This window comes from Sus scrofa, chromosome 15, assembly GCF_054392235.1.
Source record: "Sus scrofa isolate SSC_HxYL_T2T_F1_AM1 chromosome 15, Sscrofa_HxYL_maternal_Yorkshire_Landrace_v2.0, whole genome shotgun sequence".
NCBI classification, from domain to species: domain Eukaryota; kingdom Metazoa; phylum Chordata; class Mammalia; order Artiodactyla; family Suidae; genus Sus; species Sus scrofa.
Genome location: NC_139397.1, coordinates 32,812,565 through 32,838,282, shown reverse-complemented (window position 1 = coordinate 32,838,282; position 25,718 = coordinate 32,812,565). Strand labels below are relative to the sequence as shown.

Sequence of the window (25,718 nt, the reverse complement as noted above, 5' to 3'; positions counted from 1 at the left end):
TTTTTTAGTCACAACTGAGATTCTATGATAGCATTATTCTCACTAATGAAATTTATATATGGAATGCATGTAAGTAGTCCCTGGTTATTCTTCTGAGGGTTGGTAACAAGACATATATACACACCCATGTTCTATCAATCATTCCATTTTTTGAGACATTAAGATCCATGTTCTTTAATTAATATAGTTATTTATTCAACCGTCATTTGTTAAGCAACTATTAACCGGATAATATAACAAAATCAAAAGTGTAAGGTGTTTGAGAGGAGTTCCCACTGTGGTGCAATGTGTTAAGGATCCAGCATTGTCACTCTAGTGTCTTGGGTCACTGCTGTGGCACAGGTTTGATCCCTGGCCCAGGAACTTCCACATGCCATGAGCATGGCCAAAAATAAAAAAAAGTCTTTGAGCCAAAAATGTTTCATGATTTCAAGTTTTAATAACTTGTTTTCTGGATATTTTATGTTTGCATTAAAATCCTGTCTTTAGACTGCCTCTTGCATTTAGTATGGCTGTATATATTACATACATCAATATGAATGTACATATATGCATATATAGTCTTATGTGTGTATGTGTGTGTGTATATATATATATATGTGTGTGTGTATATATATATATAAAATGTCTGTTATCATATCTCCATAAACATATATACTTTTATCAGAATAAATGCTTTCATATTTGGGAACATAGAAGCAAAATAATAACCTAAATACAAAGAAGGGGGAGAATTCCCTTCATGTACACACATACTTATTTTAAGTTGGCCTAAACCCATTCAAATTCAGAATTTAGATCCGCATACTCACATGTCTGAAGTGGCTGCATAAGGCAAAGGGTGGAATATATTTAAACTAAACTTGCCTGTAATACATTCATTAGGCAGTCCTCTAGTATCTAGCATCTATGGTTTTCCAACAACCTATAGAATGTAGTCCTATGAAAATAATATAAATATATTTCTGAGAGAGACTAACAAAATGTTACCAAGGAAGTCTCTTTCTTACTAGGTGCTGAGAGAACTTTGCAAGGATCTTATTAATCCTTGTCATTTTTACCTGATGATTTATGGGTTTCAATTTTTTTAATATTTCTAATAATAATCATAGAAAGAATATGGCCATTGAAGGGAGCCTAGTACCACTCTTCCTGCCTGTTTATGGATGGGGAAATTGAGCTTACAGTTTATTTAGGATGACACAAGGGAGTCATAAATAGAACTGAGAGTTGGTTGTGAGGCTTCCTCATCTACTGCTCAGCACCCCAGCAACCAGAAGCCGCCAGACCTGTGCCACAGGGCTTAGCAGAGCAGCTCTAAAGGAGGCCTTACTAGGACTTGGAGACAAGAAATCAAATGTATGATGACCTATAATCCTTCTTTACTTATTCAGGAGTTAGTATGTAGAAGATTGTAAAAACAACACAAGCAAGCTTTGTTAAAAAAAACTCACTCTAGATCAGAAATTGGCAGCCACAGGCAAAATCTTGCCTACTTTGCCAAATAAAATTATGTTGAAACAGTGTCATCCCCACTCGCTTGTGTTGTCTGTGGCTGCTTTTCAGCTCCAGCTACAGATCTTAATAGTTGTGACAGTGACCATAAGGATATGACCAGTAAAGCTGAAAACAGTTACTGTCTGGCCCTTAATGGAAAAAGTTTGCTGACCCCCACTATAGAAAATTCTGCCCTCTTACAAGCTATAACAATAAACATGAATAACTATACTTTAAAAGACTGCTAATGATTATAATTTTGAGTTACACTTTAAAACAACTATAGTAATTAAATGCATGTTGTAAATTCTAATGAGCCCTCAAGTTTCTAATGAAAGTTGTTTTACAGCATATACGCCCCTGCAGAATCTGAGACATTCCATTTTTAATAGTAAGAATAGGAGTAATTTTATCTAATTAACTTTTAAAATTAAACCTAAATTAACTTTTTATAGCCAGCAATAACTACAGCTAAGAATACTTCCTGATAATTAAAATGCAGTGTTCCTAATGAATGGATATCTACTGTAGCTTTCTTTCCCAAAGACAATTATAATTGCTTATATTAGTTTCATTTTGTCCTTTGTGCCTTCAAGATTATTGTATTTCCCCAAAATGTAAACATGGACTACTTTCAATCTATTTGTTATGAATTAGGGATACAACATTTATCAAGTTTCTAGATCATCCTATAAATCTTAAAATTGCTAACATTTGGACAATTACAGTACATTTAAAGAAATATTAAGAAAATGGGCCCTAGAGTTTCTTATGAAAGGAATAGAATTTTGAAACATATTCTGGAGATATATGGAGGATAAAATAAAGGGAAAGTCTGAAGCTGAAATTAGCACATAAGGGATTGAAATAAGGTAGTACCATAATAAATTATTCATTTTTTTGGAAATATATCCTAGGAACTACAGAGAACCTGTTCTGCCTTTATATTTTTGGCTTACATACGGAGTCAGTATAGACCACCCAGATATTCACAGCTTGACTTGAAAGCTTATTTCCTCCTCACACTATATGTTGGCAGGGGCCTCTGCTCAGGGCAGTCATTCTGTGTCCCAAGCTGTAGATAAAACACCATCTTGAGCACTGCTGTTGTCATGCCGAATGAAAGAGAATACCAGAAGTTGTGCATGGACAATAAATTCTTCAACTCAGATTGTCACTTTTGCTAATAGCCCATTGACCAGAATGAGTCACGATTCCTCCCAACCACAAGGGGACAGGAGTGGAAATATTTATGAACAACTCATTGAATGTTAGGATGATGATTCAGTACTCAACCCTCAGGTCGGGCTAATTAACTGTGTTTCATTTGCCTCATCTGTAAGACGAAAATACTAAGCTTCATAGTAAGGTGAGCATTAAATGAGTTAATACTTAAAATGTGCTTAGAAGAATATTGGTGTTACTGTTGTCATTTCATTTCAAGCTTTGTACTTGCCATGCTACACTTCAAAGCCAAAATCAGAAGAGGGCAGCCATAGGAATGCTGACTTGGGCCCAGCAGAGATGCCTCCAGCAGGTATTCTTGAGGAAAGGCCAATGGCCAAATGAAAGAAATCAAAAGGCCAGGTCTTCCTTCTAAGTAATATCAATCCAGGAGGCAGAGGACAAGCCATTAATGGGGCAGTGAGTTAGTTTAACAGAAGCAGGAGGACAAGGGGGATAAAGGTACCAAAACTGACACAGGTCTTATGAAATATGGTCAGAGGATGAATTTGGGGTGTAGACATAAAGCATGGACACTGTGAGTGGAAGATGTAGGTAGGACTAATATATAATATATGCATGTGAACAGTATGGTCTACGAAGGAATCCCGTCTAGTATGTGGCCTGTGAGGCTTCTATCAGACTAAATATGAGAGTTAAAGTAGAAGACTCCCACTAGAAAGGGCAAAGGCAATAAGGAAAGAAGAGAAATGGGAAGAAAGAGAAAGTGAACCAAGAACCAGAGTCCAGGATGTGTAGGCAGCTCCTCACCTATGTAGAAACTTAGCAAGTGGTGGGTTGGTGGCATGTTCATTCCCATCACTGTTGGTGCCCCTGCATTGGTACCAATGTGACTGCTCTGAATTCATGACTGGATATCTACCCATGATCACCCAAGCATCAATACCCAGCCCAACAATTCTGGACTGCTAGACACTAGATGGAGAGATGAGCAGCCATGATTTCCTCTTCCAGGATGTAATGAATGACAAGAGAGGCAGAGAGGTTACTAACCCACTTATCACATAAATCAGAATGAAATAGATTCTGTACTGCATACACATGCCAAATGTTATGAGAACAAAGAAAGGTCCATTTTTAGCAGAGAATACTTTTTGGAGGAAACAACATTTTAACTGAGATTTTTAAAGAAGAGGGATGAAAGTCAAAGTATGTAATGAATACCAAGCTAGTGAAATATCATTAGTGACAGTAAAATGAGTGAGAGTGACCACCTAGAGAAGGTGGAGAAAAAAAACATTTTTAAAAAGAGCAAATATCTTTGTCTTCCCTTTTTTAATACACAAGCAATAATTTAGCAACACACTTTAGAAGGTCTTATTCCATGATTTGTATTTATAAAACCTGCTGTGATTTTCCCCCTAAAATAATTTTTAAATGGCTATTTGGGAGTCCCTGCTGTGGCACAGTGGGTTAAGAATCTGACTGCAGCAGTTCTGGTTGTTGCAGAGGCATGGCTTCAATCCCCATCCCCAGAGAGTGGGTTAAATGATTGGTGATGCCACAACTGTGGCAAACGTTGCAGCTGCAGCTCAGATTCAATCCTTGGCGTGGGAACTTCCATGTGTCTTGGTTACAACCATAAAAATTAAAAAATAAAATTAATGGCTATTTGATTTGAATTTTCTTTCTACAGTCTTCAAATGTAATCTCCAGAGGCTACATTTTCCTAGGTGGTCACATATTCAAAAGATCATAGTGATGAAAAGAAATTTCAGCCCAGGAGTTCGCATTGTGGCTCCGTGGTAACGAAATCGACTAGTGTCCATGAGGAGGTGGGTTCAATCCCCGGCCCTGCTCAGTGGGTTAGGGATCCGGTGTTGTTGCCATGAGCTGTGGTCTAGGTTGCAGACGCAGTCTGGATCTGGTGTTGCTGTGGCTAGGGCATAGGCTCGGCAGCTGCAGCTCCAATTGGACCCCTAGCGTGGGAACTTCCATATGCTGCATGTGCGGCCCTAAAAAGCAAAAAGAAAGAGAAAGAGAGAGGGAGGGAGAGAGAGAGAGAGGGGGGGGGGGGGAAGGAAGGAAGGAAGGGAAATTTCAGCTTTACAGATGGAAGGTCGAGTAACTAAATGATTCACACACATTACAGAGTGGCAGACAAGAGACCAGAACTCCTGTCATAGTACTGAATGTATAGTTCAGTATTGCATTCATTCATAATAGTGAATATAAGTAATATGAATAGCATAAATATGGAATTATTCACTAAACCCTACATGTCTTATGGAGGGGTCACCACTTGAAGCCTATGTGTGTTTAAGCCAAATAAAAGGAAGCCCTACTCTACAAGGTAGGGCTTATGTTTATGGAATCTAACCAAGAGGTGGAAGAAGTTAGAAATTCAAACAAATTCTAAATGGCTTATGCAAATTAACAACAACCCCATCACAGTTAATAATAGAAGAGAAAATGTTTGGGTCATGTTATGAACGTTTGGAATGAACATCAAAGAGGCCCAGCTTTGCCAACTCTGACAAAGACAGAGATGGCACGTGGCCATGATGCGTCATGAGAATTCTTGTTTCTACTTGTGAAAGCCTCCCAATGCTGCATTTTGGAGAAACTGCTAGGCTACTGGTTTGTGAAGAGAAGATGGACATTCCAGGAACCAATCTTTGACTATGTATTAACCAAGAGAACAATATCTAAAACATCTTGTTCCCAAACAGGAGCCTAAAGGATATTTCCACATTCTAACTTTTCGGGAAGTATCAGGTCCTGGAAATATCATGAGAAAGTTTTTATAAGGCTATATCCATACTTTCTTCTTTGGTTTGTTCAAATGAGAAGCAGGAAACCTTCCAGACATCCTGAACCTCTGACCTTTTTGTGGGTTTCCCATCAACATATGCAAACATCTATGCAACAATTCAAAAATCTCTTCCCACTGCATCACAGCACAGCCTTATATTAGACCTATAGCTAGAATCTGACTTCTGTTTCCAACCCTCTACTGAATGAGTTTAATTGCATGTTTCTGGGGGAAAGGTGATCTCATTGGTTCAGAAGAGTCAGAAGCCCACTATCACAGGTCTGGTTTCCAAAATGATTTTCCCAAGCCACCCTAAACGACTCCCTCAGAATGTTTCTGGCTGACGAGTGGATCAGCCTTTGCCTCTTGCCCAATCTCGGCTCATTCCTTTTCTGTGACAATATCAGGATATCCACATCTGATGACAGTCCCAGCTAATTAATTTACTCCCATGCCTAGCAGCCTTTGGACAGAAAAAATAATCTATGTTGTATTCATCGCAAAATCTCTTCCAGTGTGACAAAGATGAATGGAAGCTTCACGTGGCCATTTTTCAGCTGTTACCCAAAGTAGAAAGTGATGTTCCAATGTGAACTTCAACATTTAGGAGGAGAAAGATAGTGGTTCGACTTTCAAAATGCCTGGAGATGGAACTTTCTATGACAATGGTTTAGCATCAAGCAGGAAAAATAAATTCTCCTACGACTGTAGTAGTAAATGAGTCAGAAATAAACCTCACAGTTGGGGTGGGGGAGAGGGTGACACATGCAAAGAAGGGGTGGTGGAATTGGATTTCCAAAATAATTGATCTGAAACTCTTTGCATAACGTATCTTCAAGAAGTGATGGTTAGGTTGTGATGATGGTTGTACAACCATAAATATAATAAAATCCATTGAGTTATTAAAAAATAAAAAGAAAAGCAAAAAGAAAAAGAAGTGATGTCTTCCCTACCTGCTTGCCTTTGGCCTTGGGCAGCAAGGAAGACACATCTTCCTTTGTAAAATGCACACACCATTGTCATAATACGGAGAAACTGGAAAAATCTAAATGAGAACCCCCTTAATATCGACAATGCCCAAATCTGATCTCTGTCTTAAACAGAAGAACCAGTAATTCCATCGCTTTCACTATGCCCTAAAATACTGTCTCATGAGCTTTATCTTAGCCTTATCATTCCTAATATTCCTTAACCTTGGGATTATAAATGTTAACTGAATAATTGTTCCTATAATCTGAAACTAATTCCCTTCTTCATTCTGAAAGGCCAGAGTAACCATCCAATAAAAGTTATAACAAGGTCAGGAATGACCTAATTTATTTGTAATCATTCATTCTTCTCTGACCTCCAAACTATAAATAAAGCCTTGGCATTGGAAAAAGAAGACGTGAGGCAGGACAAGGCAATTTTCAAAAGTCAGGGAATAAAGGAACAGTGGAGAAAAAGAGAACGGATTTTCTAAATTTAAAACATGCCTTGCCCTTTCTTGAAATCATGATTTATATTCTTTGAGTCCACAAGAGAGCAACTGGATATGCATGAGGCAATGCTGGAATTTTAGGTATTTTGCCTAAAGGTTATTAACAATTAGTACCACTGGGGGAAAAATCATAAAGTTAGAATAACAACCCTCTCTCAAAGGATGACTGAAATTGGACTTGTAATCTGGTCATAATAAAACATATTCTGTTTCTATTAGAGTTCCACATGTTAAGAGGCATATTGACAAACTAAAATGAGTCCACTAGGGGGCCCTTTCAGTGAATGGGGTCTGAAATGTAAGTTACATGAGGAGCAATGGAAGAACCTACATGGCCTCCTTTGAAAATGTAAAGACTGAGGCCAATTATATAAAACTGCTTTTGTACTAAAAAGGGATAGTACAACAGAAGAGGAAATAGTCATTACAAGTAGAGATGCTGATGGTGGCTTAGAGCCAGAGAGTGGAGGATGGATGATAGGTCATCCAACATGAAGGGCATCTGGTCTCTCCCCATCATCCACCAGAGCAGAATCCATTCTACATGACATCTGAAAGACGGCTTCTCAGGCTTTGCTGGGAGACTTGCACTGGTCCAGAGCTCACTATCTCAAGAACACTTTCCTTCATGTTAGAGAGCAGTAAGTATCAGCACATTTCTTTCTAGCACTAAGTGTTGTCCCTCAGACGCTAACACACATAAATGATTAACTAGTTCTGTCCTGAATATGTTAGTATACTGCTCATCCTTTCTCCATAAGACAACTCACTGCCCTTTATTAAATTAAATTATCATTGATGCATCATAGTATATATGTTATAGGTATACAACACAGTGATTCACAAGTTTAAAGATTATGCCCCATTTATAGTTATTATAAAATACTTGCTGTATTTCCTGTGTTATAAAATATATTCTTGTAGCTTATTTTATGCCTAAGAGTTTGTATTCTTAATCCCCTATTCCTATTAGTTCCTCACCCCTCTCTCTCCCCACTGGTAACCACCAGTTTGTTCTATGGATCTCTATATCGTTTATGTTATATTTGCTAGTTTGTTGTATTTTTTGCATTACTTAATGCATATAAGTGTTATCATACAATATTTGTCTTTCTCTGTATGACTTATTTCACTTAGCATAATGCCCTCTAAGTCCACTCATATTGCTGCAAATGGCAAAATTTCATTCTTCTTCATGGCTTATTAGTATTGTAGTGTGTGTGTGTACCACATCTTTATTCCTTTATCCATTGATGAGCACTTAGGTTGCTTCCATATCTCGATATTTGTAAGTAATGCTTCTATGAATATTGGGAGTCCATGAATTTTTTTTTTTTTTTTTTGTCTTTTTAGAGCCACACCTGTGGCATATGGAGGTTCCCAGGCTAGGGGTCAAATTGGAGCTGCATCTGCTGGTCTACATCACAGCAACGCCAGATCTGAGCTGTGTCTGTGACCTACACCACAGCTAGAGGCAGTGCCGAATCCTTAACCCCTTGAGCAAGGCCAGGGATGGAATCTGTGTCCTCATGGATACTGGTCAGAGTCCGGGTCAATGAATCTTTTGGAATTAGTGTGTTTGGTGGGTTTGTTTGTTTGTTTGTTTTTTTTTTTTTTTTGGAATATATACCCAGTAGTGGAACTGCTGGGTCATATGGTAGCTCTCTAGGTCTATCCCTTAGTTTTCTAGTTGTTAAACTAAACATCTCCAATTCCTTTCACCATCATTAATTCAGTATTCAGCACCTCATACCATTTTAGTCACAGACATTCTAGATATTCTCTTGTTCGTAATGCCCTTAACTGACATCTGAAATAAATTCTCTTGATCCAGTGTTATCAGCAAGAGTACCAAATAGAACTTTTAATTTCCCTGCTCAAGAAAACAAGTATATGTTCGCTGAATACCTGTTGCATTCAACCCTCTGCTTAGCACCATTTGATAGATAACAGAAGTGAAGGACAGGTGCTAAATATATTTGTAGAGTCAAAATCAAGGCACATGGACTAATTTAGAATTTCTTGCAAGGTGTAAACCATTATGTGGACACATATAATAGAGCTTCAGATTCAGGGTGTATTTTTTTTTCCCTTTTAGAGCCATACCTGCAGCATATGGAAGCTCCCAGGCAGGGGTCGCATTGGAGCTGCAGTTGCTGGCCTATACCACAGCCATACCAGATCCAAGCTATGTCTGCGACTAACACCACAGCTCACAGCAACACTGGATCTTTAACCCACTGAATGAGGCCAGGGATCGAACCAGCATCTTCATGGATATTAGTCAGGTTTGTAACCTGCTGAGCCTCAACAGGAACTCCTCAGGGTGAATTAAAATAAAACGGAGCCCAGGCAGGCTGGGGAATGCCTGTGAGGGACTGTAGATCAGAAAGACCTAGGCCGTACCTTGAGGGGTGGGTAGGATTGATCTGGAATGGAGACACTAACAATGAGAGAGTGTGTGTGGAGGAAAAAATCAGTCATAAAGGTCAGGGTTGGTAGGGACATGTGTAGTAGAAACAGGAACATTTAGATTCGTACTATAAATTTCTACTAGGACTTTTCTTCCATTCTAAACATGCTTTGCTTAGCTTTGCTAAAAGATTTCCAGGACTCAGATATCCACAGGTTATCTAATTTAGCAAACTCAACCTTGGTAAGATATTACCAGGAGCTAAGAGCATAATGTTAGAACTCTCCTCAGGGGGCAAGGACAGATTTTTTGGGTAACATTATGGAAACCCAGTTTCCTTTATTTCAAGCCTGAGAACCTCAGGCAATCCAATGGGAGAGGTATTTTTGGATAGATGCAACTTTCGGTACATTTTAAATTATATTATCTTGGTAAAAAATGGTCTCAGTGACCAGAGTCTTAAATTGTGTATTTGATTCAGAGAATTTCTTTTTTAGAGGGGTCTTCTGTAATTGACCCCATTTGTATCTTTATTTCCAAAGCAGAGATACAGGAAAATCAATTAAACAATAAAAATGAATAAATCCAGGTAAATACACACTTTGGCTTTCAATTAGCCAGCAAATCCGTGAATCTCCAGGGAACAATGAAGAGACACCATTAGACAATGCAATTTCCCTTAATAGGGACCATAACCCCAGAGCTGCTTTCTTTTTTTTTCCCCCCTAATATTGTGCAATTGACTTTTTTTTTTTTCATCATGCTGTGCTCATAGCTTCTGTGGAAACGTAAACATTATTCAATAGAACAACTTCCTGCAAAACCTTTTGAAAGTAGTCACAGATGCTGACCCTGCTCTGGTGCCCTGGGTCTGCCAGCATGAGGCTTTATTACTTCTGGAACGTTCAGTGCCAAGACACAGTTCAAGAGCAAGAGCTGAAAGAAAGCAAGGTATATAAAAATAATGTTCTGCCTTCTTTCAAGAAGAGACACTGTCACTTTCAACTCTCAGTAATATGTCAGTAATATGTATCTATCACTTCTCTTTTATCTCCCTTACCCAACCCTTCAGCTGGCCTACAAGGTAATTGGAAGAATTACAGGTTGAACTCTAAACAATGGAATGCTGAAATCACTTATATTAACCCTGTCTTATTCCCAATGGGAAACCAAGGCCCTGAGTGCCTAAAGGACTTCTCCAGGACCACACAGTCATTGGCAAAATCAGGACCTGAACTTCACATTGCAGAGGAATCGGGAACAGTACTTAAAACTTAGCAACAGGACAGCACAGTCACCATAGCGGAACAGAGACCCTGATTGTACTAGTGTGTCAACAAATACTGCCCCAGCTGGGCCAGAGTGGATGTCAGTAATACTTTAGGAGATAAAGTGAAAAAGTGCCACTTCCTTGTAATTAGAGTCCCTAATGCGCTTAGCTAATAAAAACGAAAATTTACTTTTAGTTGTTGGTTGTCCTCTTTTTTCACCTGTTTATTCCCCCCCTCCCCCGCACTGTCTTCCACATCACTAATCCTTTGAAAATTTGCCTTCTGTTTGGCAGCCCATGTCATTGTTATTTATTCTGAATGCCCTTGACTTCAAGTGTGTGTCCATCTTAAAATTTTTTCTTAAGAACTTCTCAGCAAATACCCCTTTTATAGTCTTTCAGGTCAAGCCCCAATTCTGTTTTTAATTTTTTTAATTAAAATATAATTGGTTTACAATGTTATGTTAGTTTCTGGTGTACAGAACAGTGATTTAGATATGTTATATATTACATATACATATATACATACATACTATTTTTCAGATTTTTTCCATTATAGGTTATTACAAGATATTGAATATAATTCCCTGAGCTATACAGTAGGACCTTACTGTTTATCTATTTTATATAGAGTAGTGTATATCTCTTATTTATTCTATTTTTCAAAGTAACTTGATCTATATGTCCAAAATTTTTCTCTAACTCACTTTAACCAAGATAATAAATTTAGTATTTTAGGCCTTGATTTTTATCATGGATTTTTTTAACCTCTCACAGTCCCTTTCTTTAAAAACTATTCTTTTATTGCTTCTTTTCAAAACTAATCTTTTACTGCTTCTGTTCCTATTGTACCCAAGATACAATTGGTAGATAATGGGAGTAAAATTGGAGACTGAAATACACATTTGATTACTGTCGCTGTAGGGAGCCTTTCCTGTGATGCTCAGTGATCCATCATGCAGACGGAACATGGCTGAACACTTCTTCCTTTAGGATTGAATTTTTTTTTTTTCTTTTTATGGCCACACCTGTGTCATATGGAAGTTCCCAGGCTAGGGTTCAAATTGGAGCTGCAGTTGCCAGCCTACACCACAGCCATGGTGATACTAGATCTGAGTTGCATCTGTGACCTATTGTGCAGCTTGCAGCAACGCTGGATCCTTAACCCTCTGATTGAGGCCAGGAATGGAACCTGTACCCTCACAGACACTATATCGGGTTCTTAACTCACGGAGTCACCACGGGAATTCCCTAGGATGGGGAAGCATAAAAATTGGTTGAAGCAAGAAGTTGGTTGAAGCAAGCATTCTTCCTATCTTTATATATCACTGATAACCCATTCACATCTTCACTACGTGTCCCCATCTTTAACTTTTTAAGTGTAACTATCTTGAAATTGCGTATCCCCTTTAACCCTGGCATAGCACAGAGATAGAGACTTTTTGCTGTACATACTTGCTTTATCTTTCCTTGCATGGACTTACCAATAAAGGCGGGCTCATCCCTCATAAATACCTGAGCCATTAGTAATTTCTCTTCTTGAATCATCATTTCCTTCAATGGCTTAAGAAAGTGTTTTGAGTTGCTATAATACGCTAAGTCACTTAGGTACAAAGATGACTAAAACACACTTTCAATTGAAGTGTTATGTGTGAAGTTGTATATTTTATGCTAACCACTATGAGAGACAAGAAGTACCATAAGACTTGATGCTACAAGTCAAAGACCTTAAGGGAAAAAGACCTCCATCAATAGAAAATAAAACAGTGTGTGACTGAGAGCCATGTGGGGATTAGTATTGAGGGTAAGGATGGAACCACTGTTACATTTTGGAGTATTTTGTTGAGTGTCATCCTCACTAATGGGGTTGGAGTAAGAACCAGAGCACCCCCAGGGTCTAAATGAGAGGTGTCACTTATGGGTAAAATCCAGCTAATGGAGCAGGAGAGTTGAGATCTGCAGTAGCTTTAACATTCTCTCTCAATCAGACTTAAATCTGATGAAAATCTGGGCTGACCTCAGCAGAGAATTCGTATGTCATGTGAGTGGGTGTAGTGGAGATGCTGAGCAGCAGATAGGCAAGCTCTCAGAAATCAACCTTGTTTTATGAGAACTTGGTCATAGGTTGCCAACCTCAACAAACCCAGCACTAGACATTTGCCTTTGTAGAAGTTTTCTCTGCTTTGAGATATCTAGAGGGTGCTTCTTCCAATGCTTTACAATTTTACCCCATTCTTGACTCTTTGATTCCAGGGAAACTTTCCCTCTTGGGCCCTCTGTTGGACAATTTATTAGGTCTAATTTGTAATACAAAAATGCATAATGTACAGTAGTGAAAGCCTCTGAGGGGGAAAAAAATGCAGTGTATTTCCTCTTTTCACAGAAGTTCCACCATCTCTCGTGGGAATTGAAGGCTAAAGGTGGGGTACCAGGATTCCTTCTCAGGCCTCTGAATACGGAGGGCACAAAAAGAATGGTGGTAAGTGAAAAAAATAAATTAATTTACTCCTTTAACCGCTAGTGTTATCCATATAGACAGATATGTAGAGTCATATCCTAATAAGCAATCCCTTAAGGAAAAAAAAAAAAAATCACAAGTGCTCATGCACTAACAAGTTAGCAATTTTTTTCCATTAAAATTAAAATTAAATAAAAGGCCATGTTAAATTACCCATTTCTTTCCTCCTTCCAGGGAAAAAAAGGCACTTTGTCATTCCTTACTCTGGGTGCACTTCAGCTTCAACACATGCATTTATGTCGAGCAGGTCATTTATACTGTCGCCTGCTGGAGTTTTTCTTCTTTCAACTTAGTAGGGGATATTTGTGATCTTTATTACCCCCAATAAATCTACAAAATGCCTTTTGCTTGAGGCTCTTTATTTTAATTTCAGATAAATAAATCACATTAGGTTGCTGGCTGTCATATTAAGATAAGCATGGATCTAAAAATAACTAATGTGTTTTAAGTCAAATGTTTTCAGATTTACATAGTGGTAAATTTCTCTGGGTAACCCCTAAATCCTAGTGATGTTGAAATATTTTTTTGGCATTTTAGAGTATTTCTTGAACACAAACCTATTTAAATTATTTAAACTAGAAGGAGAATAATTTTCAGATCATCTATGGACCTGTACAACATTATTCAACTCAAGCTTCCCATTGCTGCAATAAATCCATTCCTGATGTGGAGATGTTTCCTCAGTTGCAGAAGTGGCCAGTTTTATATCTTTGTAGGTTAATATAATGCATCCTACCTATACTGTGTTTTATTTATTAAATATAAAGAGTTCTAGGTCTGAATTTCTCATCATTTTATATATAGTTATACTCAAAAGTTTTAAAGGCAGTTTGAATTCCATCTACTCAATATCCAGTTCTTCACTTGACATACATCCACCAGACCTGATCCTACTCATGACTCCGATCAAACAATTAGCTCCTTGGGGAAACCCCTGGACTTTTGAAGGACAGTCTCCTAAACCGTGTTTTACCAATCCTCTACCCAGCCAGAATAATCTTGATTAATGTGTGTGAATGTTTCCTTCAAACAAGATTTGTAGTGAAGAGGAAAAAAAAAAAAAAGATAAAACTCCTAAGGTTTTAAATAGTCCATTTTATACATTTATTAGGTTTGGACCTAAATATACATCCTCTGATATATTAGCATGGTCTTTTACTTTAAAGGAAGACAGATTTTATAAGAGACAGGAAATCATATATATATGTATAAAGTTGATATAGAGTTTCACTCTGGCATTTTTGGTGTCTCCCTGCCGCAGTGATTTGGGATCAAATTCTTGGCAACTCCCTAAGTAGATAAACATGCAGATCGCACACAGGTGACCTAAGTAATGCTGATCAATCTTAAAGTAAAAGGTCATATATGAACCGGGATTGTCTTCCAGTTCAGTCAAGCCAGATACCTTTCTGGATTAAATCCTATCAGCTCCTCCTGTTCCTGAACAAAAGTCATCTTCAGGATAAAGACATTACTTCAGGAATTCTCACTGTGTCTCAGCCATAGTGAACCTGACTAGTATCCGCAAGGATGCAGGTTTGATCCCTGGCCCTACTCAGTCAGTTAAGGATCTGGCATTGCTGTGAGCTGCAGTGTAGGTGGAAGACAAGGTTCAGACCGTGTTGTTGTGGCTGTGGCATAGGCCGACGGCTCCAATTCTACTCCTGGCCTAAAAACTTCTATATGCCATGGGCGTGGCCCCGGGGGAAAAAAAAAAAGACATTGCTTCATCTAGAACTTCAGAGCTAAGAGGAAACCTAAACACTTCCTTGTTCCCTTAAAGCAGTACCATCGTTCTATCCTAAGAATCCTTGGGGATACAGCTCAACCCACAGCCTTCCCTACCACCATCCAAGGATGACATAACTGCTGAAGCATGTGGCAGTACCCAATTTCCAGAGCCCTGATTTATTCTCCCTCGCGCTGGGCAGAGGGCATGACTTAGAGGCAAGGCTCTTATCTTGGCAGGGGTCTGGGACTGTCTGCCTCTCTGGAACAACCCCTGGTGGGTAATTGAGAAATGACATTGATGGGTTTCCAGGGTGGCTCTTATGTTTGCACTTGGCCAAGACTGCAGCTATGATTTAGAAATCCAACCCAGGGGCTGAGAGGAATGGATGATCATGCAAAGCTGACTGGCCCTGGTCTCCTTTGACCTCAGTGGAGTGAGACCAGGATGCAGAGATGGAAAACCATGTGCTATTATTCAGTCTGCATAGCATGAGGCCTGGCTTTTATTGCTATTAGAGAGTGCTGAGCTTTTTGTTTGCTACACACTCTATCCCCTAGAGGTATCCTCTTTTTTTTTTTTTCCTTGAAGGGATTTAAGAAACAAATCACAGTTCTTATTTTATTTGGTGTCCACCATTAAGAATTCATGCAGAGCAATTTTACTTGTTGCCAATTAAGATCTCCCAGTGGAAGTCTATGATTACAGCAAAGGCAACCTGTTTAATACTTGGCATCTCCTTAGCCTACATAAATTAACCCCACAGGGACAGAGACGTGCTAATTCTTAAGATTGCCTGGATAATTTGATTCTAAGAACCAAGATCCACAGAAGGTAAATTTCTGAGAGGCTCTGGGCTTTTCCCTGGCTACATATGCTTTTGTCTCTGAACTCTATTTGACAACTCTAAGATCATTTCTAGATAACATGTTAGCAAAGGCTTTCCTTTTCCCAGAGATAGAATTATAGTGTGTAACCTCTCTGTAAGCAATTTTAATATCACTCCATTTTACAGAGACTGAGATTCGTGCTGAAGGAAATTTTAGGCACTGGTGCCAGTTATTTCCACCCCCAAATGTAGAAATATATCAAAATTATGGAGAACACAAATGAGTATTTGGAATGTGGATCATTTTATTTCCATCTTCATTCTACTTAGATAAGCAGAGTTTTGAATCCTGATGGGAATGGAAACAAAGTTTTTGTCCAAGTTTTTTTCTATCTCTTTCCTTAGGTTAAGAATCACAAACAAGCCAGGATGCAAAAGTCTATTTTAAAGAATTTTGGATACACTAACACCATCATTTTATTGTTGGAAGGGATGGGCTTTAGGGACTCTAAATGCTCCCAGAGGTCTCAAAGTGCTTCTCAATTAAGTGTTTTACTCCTCTTAGTATTTTCGGAACCATAATTTCTCCCCCTGGGGAAGCAGGAGTTAGGTGTTTTACCAGGGCAAACATAACATAGAATCTATGGTTCTTGAGATTCATGGAATTTGGTATTGAGGCCCCTTAGGAAAACTTGGGATTGGCTTTCTCACATATGTATTTTCCTCTTTTACCAACAACCCAAACTCTTCACACTCCTTGCTACTCTTTTACTAAGTCTTCTATCTCAATGCCAGTGAAGTAAGGGGAAAAGGGTGAAGAAAAGGGTACAAGCTGTTTTTTGTATATTTGGATATTGAACTAACTAGATCATCATTTCCCAAAATAGATTCCTTAGAACCTCAATCTGAGTACCAAGAAAGATAGGATTTAGGGAATTTTTTTTTTTGTCTTTTTTGTCTTTTTATGTTTTCTAGGGCTGCTTCCCTTGGCATATGGAGGTTCCCAGGCTAGGGGTCTAATCAGAGCTGTAGCCACTGGCATACGCCAGAGCCACAGCAACTCGGGATCCAAGCCACATCTGTGAACTACACCACAGCTCACAGCAATGCTGGATCCTTAACCCACTGAGCAAGACCAGGGATCAAACACGCAACCTCATAGTTTCTAGTCAGATTCATTAACCACTGTGCCACGATGGGAACTCCTAGGGATTTTTTTAAAGAAGCTAAAATTATTTCTTACATTCTATATTTAATATGCATAACACATATTAGCCATATAGATAGCTCTGAGTAGTTCCAAAATTCAAAAAAACCTTAGGAGTTCCATTGTGGCTCAGCAGGTTAAGGATCTTACGTAGTCTCTGTGAGGATGAGGGTTCAATCCCCGACCCGGCCCAGTGGGTTAATGATCCAGTGTTGCTGTAAGCAAGCTGGTGCATAGGTCTCAGATGCAACTCAGATCTAGTGTTGCCGTGGCTGTGGCATAGGTCAAAGCTGCAGCTCTGACTTGACCACTAGCCCAGGAACCTCTATATGGCACAGGTGCAGCCATTACAAAAAGTCTTAAAGCTTGGTTTTACCTAGTATACCTCATATTTGACCACTGTATACTTTTGTTTTTCCTAAAATATCTGTAACACAGAGTATTAGTGTTTCTTGGGATATGCTTAGGAAAATGCTTAGGCGGATGATTATTGACATCACTGGTTCCTAGGGAGAGGAGAGGATGTCACTCCTAGGAAATATTTGGAAATTATCTGGAGATATTGCTGGTTGTCTCATTGGGGGATGGTATTGGTACATAGTGGGCAGAGGCCAGGGATGATGCTTAACACCTTCTAATTCACAAGACACCCCACCCCCACTCCCCCATGATAAAGAATCTTCTGGCCTCAAATATCAAAAGTGCCCTGATGGCGAAACCCTAGCTTAAACATAACTTGTTCAAATGGAACTTTGATCTGTCCTTTGTAGGTTGGCAATTAGCACTCTCCACTTACCAGATCCTATCATTTAATTTTGGCTATGCAAACCTACTCATTCTTTATTTACTTCCAATCTATTGATAACTCTGTCTCCAACTTGAGCCATGAAAATCTAAAATGAACACTGACATTATTTGGTTCAGTCACTGGCAAACTATTATGTATCTGTTATATTAGTTGTTTCTACGCATTTTTTTGAAGTTTTCCATGACATATATTAAACCCTACATAATGATCCAGCTTATAAGTATTAGAGAAAAATAAGATGATACATTTCTATACATGTTATATCTATATAACATTATTTTATTTTACTTTATTTTTAAAAACATTTTTGGCTGCCCTGAGGTATGAGGAAGTTCCCAGGCCAGGGATCGGACCCAAGCCTCAGCAGTGACAACACTGAGTCTTTAACTGCTGGGCTACCAAGGAACTCCAGTTATGTTATTTCAGACATTATATGCTTCATGAAATCTCAGGGGCTCAGTGATAGTAAATACTAGCTATGTTGATTCCTTCTTTTTATAGATAAAAAAATCTCAGTCTTAGAGATGTTAACCAACAGCCAGTCAGGACAGGCCAGGAAAGAGTCCACATCTCCAAAACCTCCAGTACAGTCTTATTTCCAGTCCTACAGTGTACCGTCGCTCCCACTTTTCATACATAATTTCACATATGTGACATGAAAGAGTAATTAACACCATAAATATTCATGAATCCAATTTGTATTTTCCAACTGTTTCTGTTTGTTCTAAATTCTCCATTTGAGGCTGCAAATGGATAGAGATTTCTGTCAAATATTAGGAGAAAGGCATTCTCTGCAGTTGTTCTCTTACACTCTTTCTTGTCAGTCACAGATATATTTAGCCAAATCAGAAATAGTAACAGATAATAGAAAAATCATTAGGGGTAAAAAGAGCCTTTTTCTCCTCATCTTAACTTTCCTCATTTTAAACAAATACACGTATAAAAGTACATGACTGCACCTCAATATCACCTAGTAAACAAGTTATTCCTGGGCATGTTTATTTTTCCTCATCAAGCAGAAAGATGCAGAGTGAATGAAACCTACCCAGCCTTGTACTCAAGTCTTAGACTATGTTCTAGATTCTGGCTCTACCTTCTTCAGATGAATTCATAGAAATCTTCTTCTGCTGGTATTGAAAAACAGTTGAGCTCAATGCTCATTGCTAGACAGCTATATTTGAACTCCACAAATTTCTTTGCAATTTGAAAACCCAGAGGTAGATTACAGGTCTATTTCAGTAGAAATGGGACCTCAAAGTAATCAGTTATCCTGAGAGTATAATTACACAGCATATTTGTGTCACAGCACATGGTTATGCTATAAGAAAAAACTAAAACCTATTAAAGACAAGTGGATTCCTCCATGAAACTATTACTTTTTAATTCTTATACCTAATTGTCTACTATTGGTCCAGTTCTCTTAGCATTAAGCAAGAGGCAATAACAGTATGACATATGTCCGCTATGCTTTTGGTCAATTTTCAAAGACTGTGTCCATAAATGAATGCTGACCACAATTACTGTTGCAAGATGAAAATATTGAGAGTTTATCTTTTAAGTTATAGGTTAAAGTATAAATGGAAGGCCATGAGTTAATATCAGCAGCAATGACAAATAATTTATTCCCAGAAAGCTGTAACAGCTATGAACCAAAGGCAAAATAAAAATCAGAAAAAGGGTATACTGTGTTAATGGGAAGATTTAACTTCAGACACTTTAGTTGTGCCTGTGTACATGACATGTCTTTCCCATGATCCTCAGCACATTATAGGTTCTGCCCTAACTCAAGAAAGCATTTAAGGGAGTTCCCGTTGTGGCACAGTAGAAAAGAATCTGACTAGTATCCATGAGGATGCAGATATGATACCTGCCCTAGCTCAGTGAGTTAAGGATTCAGCATTGCTGTGAGCTGTGGTGTAGGTCACACACGCGGCTCAGATCCTGTGCTGCTGTGGCTGTGGTGTAGGCCAGCAGCCGCAGCTCTGATTAGACCCCTAGCCTGGGAACTTTCACATGCCGTGCATACAGCCATTTAAAAAAAAAAAAAGGCAATTAAAACTTCAGTCATAACTTGTAAAAATTTTCCATACTGTTCACTGTCACTCACAAATCGTTCACCAAAAATAACTGGGATACAGGTGTGGTTGTGATGTTGTAACAATCATCAGAAAGCCTATCACTTTAAGTCAGTCAAGATTTGTTTGAAAAATATAATCAAGTATAATTTCATGATTCAATAAATAGTATATAAATCTGCTGCTACTGGTTTTCATTTTCTTTTCAAGACTACCATTTCCATTTTCTCACTGGTAGTTATTCTGACCATTCAAATGTCATTAGTTCCCTTTATTGTTATTCGAATGAACCTTTCTTATTAGATCCTCTGACACTATATATAAGGCTTTGCATCTTCACCAGCAATAATTCTGTTTCAAGGAAAATGGAACTGATTGCCCTCAAAATTCTGAGCTCTTACTTTATGTTAGGCCAAGCCTACTGCGTGAAATGAGATTTTAATTTAATCAGGCTGGAGAACAACCAAAGGTTTTTATTAACTACCTTAAGAATGAAGAAAAATATCCTTTTCCATGCAGGCTTTTTTTGGTTCAAAGCCTGAGAAACCATTATTCCTCTTCAATGATGTGAACAAGACACACTGACCAAATTAAACTCTAATCTTTCATCAGATGGTATTCATCATTTGTGTATTTTTCTTTTGAAAGGTAGGGGAAAACTATTCTATATGAATAGTTTAAAGAAAATATTGCACCTTCAGTTAAATAACTTCTTAAATATACTTTGTAGTAGCTCTATGGAAAATATAATTTAAAAGGTATATAACCATAAATATATTGCTGTTGGTTTTATTACTACAACACACAGGTTCACAAAAGAAAACTATATCAACACTCAGACTGTAGCTCTCAAAAACAAATCTAACAAATATTACATCTAGTTATATAAAGTTAACTGAGGATGTCTGTTAGTGGCAAGCAGACTTAAAAATTGCACATATTTGCTTTATCTTACCAATAGTTTTTCTATGCAGAGAAAAGAATATTGTGTATTATTATAACCAGACATCTTTTCTCTAATAGGAAACCTCATATAAGAGCAATACAAATGAAAATATCAGGCACTTTACCCAAGAACTAATTTCTTAGGAAAGATGAATTTTAAGGGTATTAGGATTTGTTACAAGGTTGCATGTAGAAGCAGCAGCATTGCCTGGTACAGAGACCAAGGGTGATGGATTTGGATGAGGTTAGACAAGAAAGCCACAGGGTTAGCTCATACTTACCTGCCTAAAATCTCTGTGTATGGAGAGAACCCCACTTGCCACAAGAAGATAAGAAATAAAGGACTTTAGGGACTTACTGACCCTTGGGAGACAAAGCTAATTATAGTAAATAATTCTGGTGCAAGGTGAGATATCATATAATTAAGCACTAACACATATATTCCAGATAATAAGAGCTATAGGGATTTAGTAAAAGGAATTCAGAGTCCATACTAGCACCTAGGAAGACCAAGATCACATGGACCCGAAGGATCTGGATAATAATACAACAATCTCCATTCCTAAGAGGCCCCAGGGGATGAATAATTTAGAAATATGACATCTGTGATACTCGCCTATTTTTCCAATTTACCTTCACAAATGTTCTCATATACCTCTCCTTACCAAGAATCAGGACCTACCATGTAGAACAAAATACTAAACACGGGAGACCTAAAAACAGCATTCTTAAAATATGTATTCTCCAGTCATTCTTCCTTCTGGTCACTCTCCTCTGAATGGTTTCCAGCCACCTATAGCCCATTGAACCCATGGGCCATACACCTCAACATGATATTGACCAGTTAAAAATACAAAAAGAATATTACCTGGTTACTAGACTGTTATTACTATAGTCAGAGATCCTACTACCTTATTGTCACACTTTAACTACTCAACTAAAACCCTAATTGTGTTTCTAATGTGCCTCTACTAAAACCTTTTGTCAGACAGAACTAACTCAATGATGAAAAACAAATACACATAAAATCTTTTTTTTTTGTTTGTCTTTTTTTGCCTTTTCGAGGGCTGCTTCCCACGGCATATGGAGGTTCCCAGGCTAGGGGTCTAATTGGAGCTGTAGCCACCGGCCTATGCCAGAAGCCACAGCGATTCGGGATCCGAGCCGCATCTTCGACCTATACCACAGCTCACAGCAATGCCGGATCCTTAACCCACTGAGCAAGGCCAGGGATCGAACCCGAAACCTCATGGTTCCTAGTTGGATTTGTTAACCACTGTGCCACGACGGGAACTCCAACACATAAAATCTTTAAAAAAGGAACAAAAAGAAATATGTATTCTCCTTTAATATGAAAAGAAGCAGAAATTTCAAGCAGATGTGTCCAAACTTTTCATTGTAAAAAAAAAAAAAAAAACTAGCATTTTTGCAGGCAGGGTTAGAGAATTTGGGTCATAGTTTCTATAGTATAAGCTTGCTGCATGGTCTTGGACAAATTAATGCCCTGACCTTGACAAGTGCTGTGATTTCCAATACCCTCTCAGCTCTGAGCAGGTCCTTCATTCAAGGGCAACTTGTGGCATCACTGCTTTACTTTAATTAAAGGAATGGAAATCTCTAGGTAGCCTCTGATGATTTTTGCCCCCAAAGGTGCTTTTGGCCCTGCATAGATGAAGAGAGTCCTTTTGCCAACTCTATGCTTCTGTGGTCAAGATCAAAGCTAGAGATGCGGCTATAAAATAAGTGTATGGATTTAACTCACCTCCAGAGACTTCTGTGCTGCTCCTCAAGCTGAGTTAGCAGATGTTCAATGTATTTATTGGAGTCCAGGTAATCCTGCATATACAGACATACAAAGACAAATAAAACCTCATTACAACAGGCACCAGAATTCTAGACCATCTTTATGTCCACAAGAAGATTTTTGACAAGATAACCCCTTGGTCCCCTCCAGTTTTGAGAGTAGATGCTTCCATGACTTAGATACATAGTCATTAGGGGTTGAATATTTTCCCCATATCCTGTGATCACTCCATAAGCAAAGGACTGAAGAGGACCAGGGTTCTATTGAGTCAACATAAAAATCCTCTTATTCACAGAGAAAAGCTAAATTCCATAGCCAGCTACACTGTGGTCTATTCTGCCATATGAAAGTAAGGAGAGGAAAAAAAGGGAAGTGAGCAAACCTTACTTTGGCTTTGACCTTAGAAGAGTAGGAATAAAGGGGACAATGCAGGTCTTGATTATACTGGTCTTACACAAATCACTTCCTAGCAGGAACATCATTTTTGAGCTACATAGCAGCTTTATATATTCACTGGGCATATTATTTATATTGATGAATCACATGTCTGTTTTCCTTCATCTCCTTATATGAACAAAACAATGTGATTTGCTTTTGTTTTTTCTTTTTTATCTTTTTAATTTTATTTTCTTAGAAAATAAATCTTTGGCTTCCAGGAAGATATAAAAGGCAAGGTTTATCTTATTTAGAAATATGCATATATTTCTATAAATCAAAGTATATTTTCAAAAAACATCTCCAAAAAATGAGAGATTTCTTTGTCACATGAGAGTTGTTCATAAAAATCTATAGGTTATTAAATCTGGTTTTTAAGATTTTGTGCTTCCTAAATATGAGGTTCACATGCAACAGTTTCAATTCCTAACTATGTAGAAAAATATGATGTGTAACATTTTGTGTGATTTATTTCATCCAGAACCTGATACTTCCTTCCTTCCTTTGCTATTCGAGACCTAGCCCACAGGCTTCTGTGTCTACATTACAATTGTCTTAGATGGAAGAGTGTGCAATTGTTTTGGTATTAAGGCATCCACAAAGGTTGCTCTTTCACTCCTTATGCATTTGAGAAAAACTGGAAATGCTGATGAACACTGATACTTTTCTTTCTGAAAAACAGACTTATTTTTATGAAATGCTATGTATAATCTGTTGCTCCTATAAAAATATACACTACAATTGGGGAAGGGGAGTGGAAAAAAAAAAACCACAGTAAGAGTTGGCTCCATATAATAAAAAGGGCCCTGTTCCAAGTTTCTGGGCCTGGGTTTACCTATGTAGCTTGCAAAAAGTCTTTTCAACTTCCCACAATATTTCTGTTAAACTAGAGTGATCCTAAGACCTTATCTAGCTAAAACCATTAAAATTCTATAACACTATACTTCTATTGCACAAAATTAGTGAAAGAGATGTATACTTATTAATATTCATGTTCAGGTTAATTATGTAAACAAGACCATTGGGCACATGTTTCAGTGGTTAGTGCTTATGTTATTAAATATCCTGATCAAGCCTTAAACATGATTTAGAACACTCAAAATTCTCAAAGGTATTTTCAAGTACATCCATCAAAAAATTTTTAAAACAAAGAGATCCTGCTGAATAGCATTGAGAACTATGTCTAGATACTCATGTTGCAACAGAAGAAAGGGTGGGGGAAAAACTGTAATTGTAATGTATACATGTAAGGATAACCTGACCCCCTTGCTGTACAGTGGGAAAAAAAAAAATTTTAAAGACAGTGTTTCCAGTAGAAACAACTATATAGACTTCAAACATTCATTTTTCATTCTGTCATTTTTTTTCAACATCTATTTTACGTCAAGTGCTATTCTAACTTCTGAGATAGAGTTATAACTAAGAGGGAGAAAGTTCCTGTTCTCAAAGAGCTTACATTCTGTAGAGAGAGACATAACAAGTAAGTGAGCAGATGGATTTCAGATTGTTTACATGCTGGGAAGGAAATGACAGGTGACAGGAGGGACTTCAAGTGGAGAGGCACCTCTTTCACACACTATGGTTGGAAGAGGACTCTGAGCAAATGATATTTGGGCTAAGACCTGGGAGAGAAAGAGGTAAGCATATAAAAAAAGGCACAGGAAACAGCAAAAGCCCCCAAATGTGGTATTTAAGGGACAGAAAGGTAGCAAGCAGGGCTGGGAGCAGAGCTTTTGGTGTGTAGTCTAAAACAGAGTTGGAGAGATTCGCAGTGTCAAAATCATGTGCAAGCTCTGGAAAACAGTTAAGATTAAAACTGATAGACAGATTATTCAGTCCATTCTGCTTAGATCGAATCAGAGGTGAAAGCTGAAATATGTAGTGATTACAAATATGATCTTTGGGTCAAAGAGATTTAGGTTTAAATCCTGGTTTTGATATATACAATGGAATATTACTCAGCCACGAAAAGGAATAAAGTAATGTCACTTGCAGCAACATGTATGGACCTAGAGATTATCATACTAAGTGACATACTAAGTGACAGAAAGAGAAAGATAAATACCATATATCACTAATATGTGGAATCTAAAATATGAAACAAATCAACATATCTATGAAACTAAAATAGATTCACAGACAGAGAGAACAGATTTGTTGTTGCTGGGGAGGTGGGGTGTTGGGGAGGGAAGGACTGGGAGTTCAGGGTTAGCAGAAGCAAACTATTATATATAGGATGGATAAACAACAAGGTCTTACTATATTACAAAGGGAACTATAGTCAATATCCTATGACAAAACACAATAAAAATGATATGAATAAGAATATTTATAGGATATGTATAATATTTGCAAAACAATCATTTTGCTGTACAGTAGGAATTAAAACAACATTGTAAATCAACTATAGTTAAATTTAAAAAGTAGAAACTTAAAATAAAAAATCCTGGGGAGTTCCCATCATGGCACACTGGAAACAAATCTAACTATATCCATGAGGATTCAGGTTTGATCTCTGGCATCACTCAGTGGGTTGAGGATCCAGTGTTGCTGTGAGCTGTGGTGTAGGTTGCAGATGCAGCTCAGATCCCATGTTTCTGTGGCTGTGGTGTAGGCTGGCAGCTGTAGTTCAAATTCAAACCTTAGCCTAGGAAATTCCATATGCCACAGGTGCAGCCCTAAAAAGCAAAATAAATAAATAAATAAAT

The 25,718-nt window shown here is 38.0% G+C and overlaps 1 protein-coding gene across 10 annotated transcripts in view; it reads right to left on the bottom strand.

The window, feature by feature from the left end:
* Nucleotides 1-25,718, bottom strand: part of NCKAP5 (NCK associated protein 5) — a 1,198,715-nt gene that overhangs the window by 694,729 nt on the left and 478,268 nt on the right. For all 10 annotated transcript variants that reach the window (XM_085001422.1, XM_085001423.1, XM_085001426.1 and 7 more), the window contains one exon: nt 22,534-22,607. In XM_085001422.1, the coding sequence (XP_084857548.1) occupies nt 22,534-22,607 (74 nt within the window). The remainder of the gene's footprint in view (nt 1-22,533; nt 22,608-25,718) is intronic.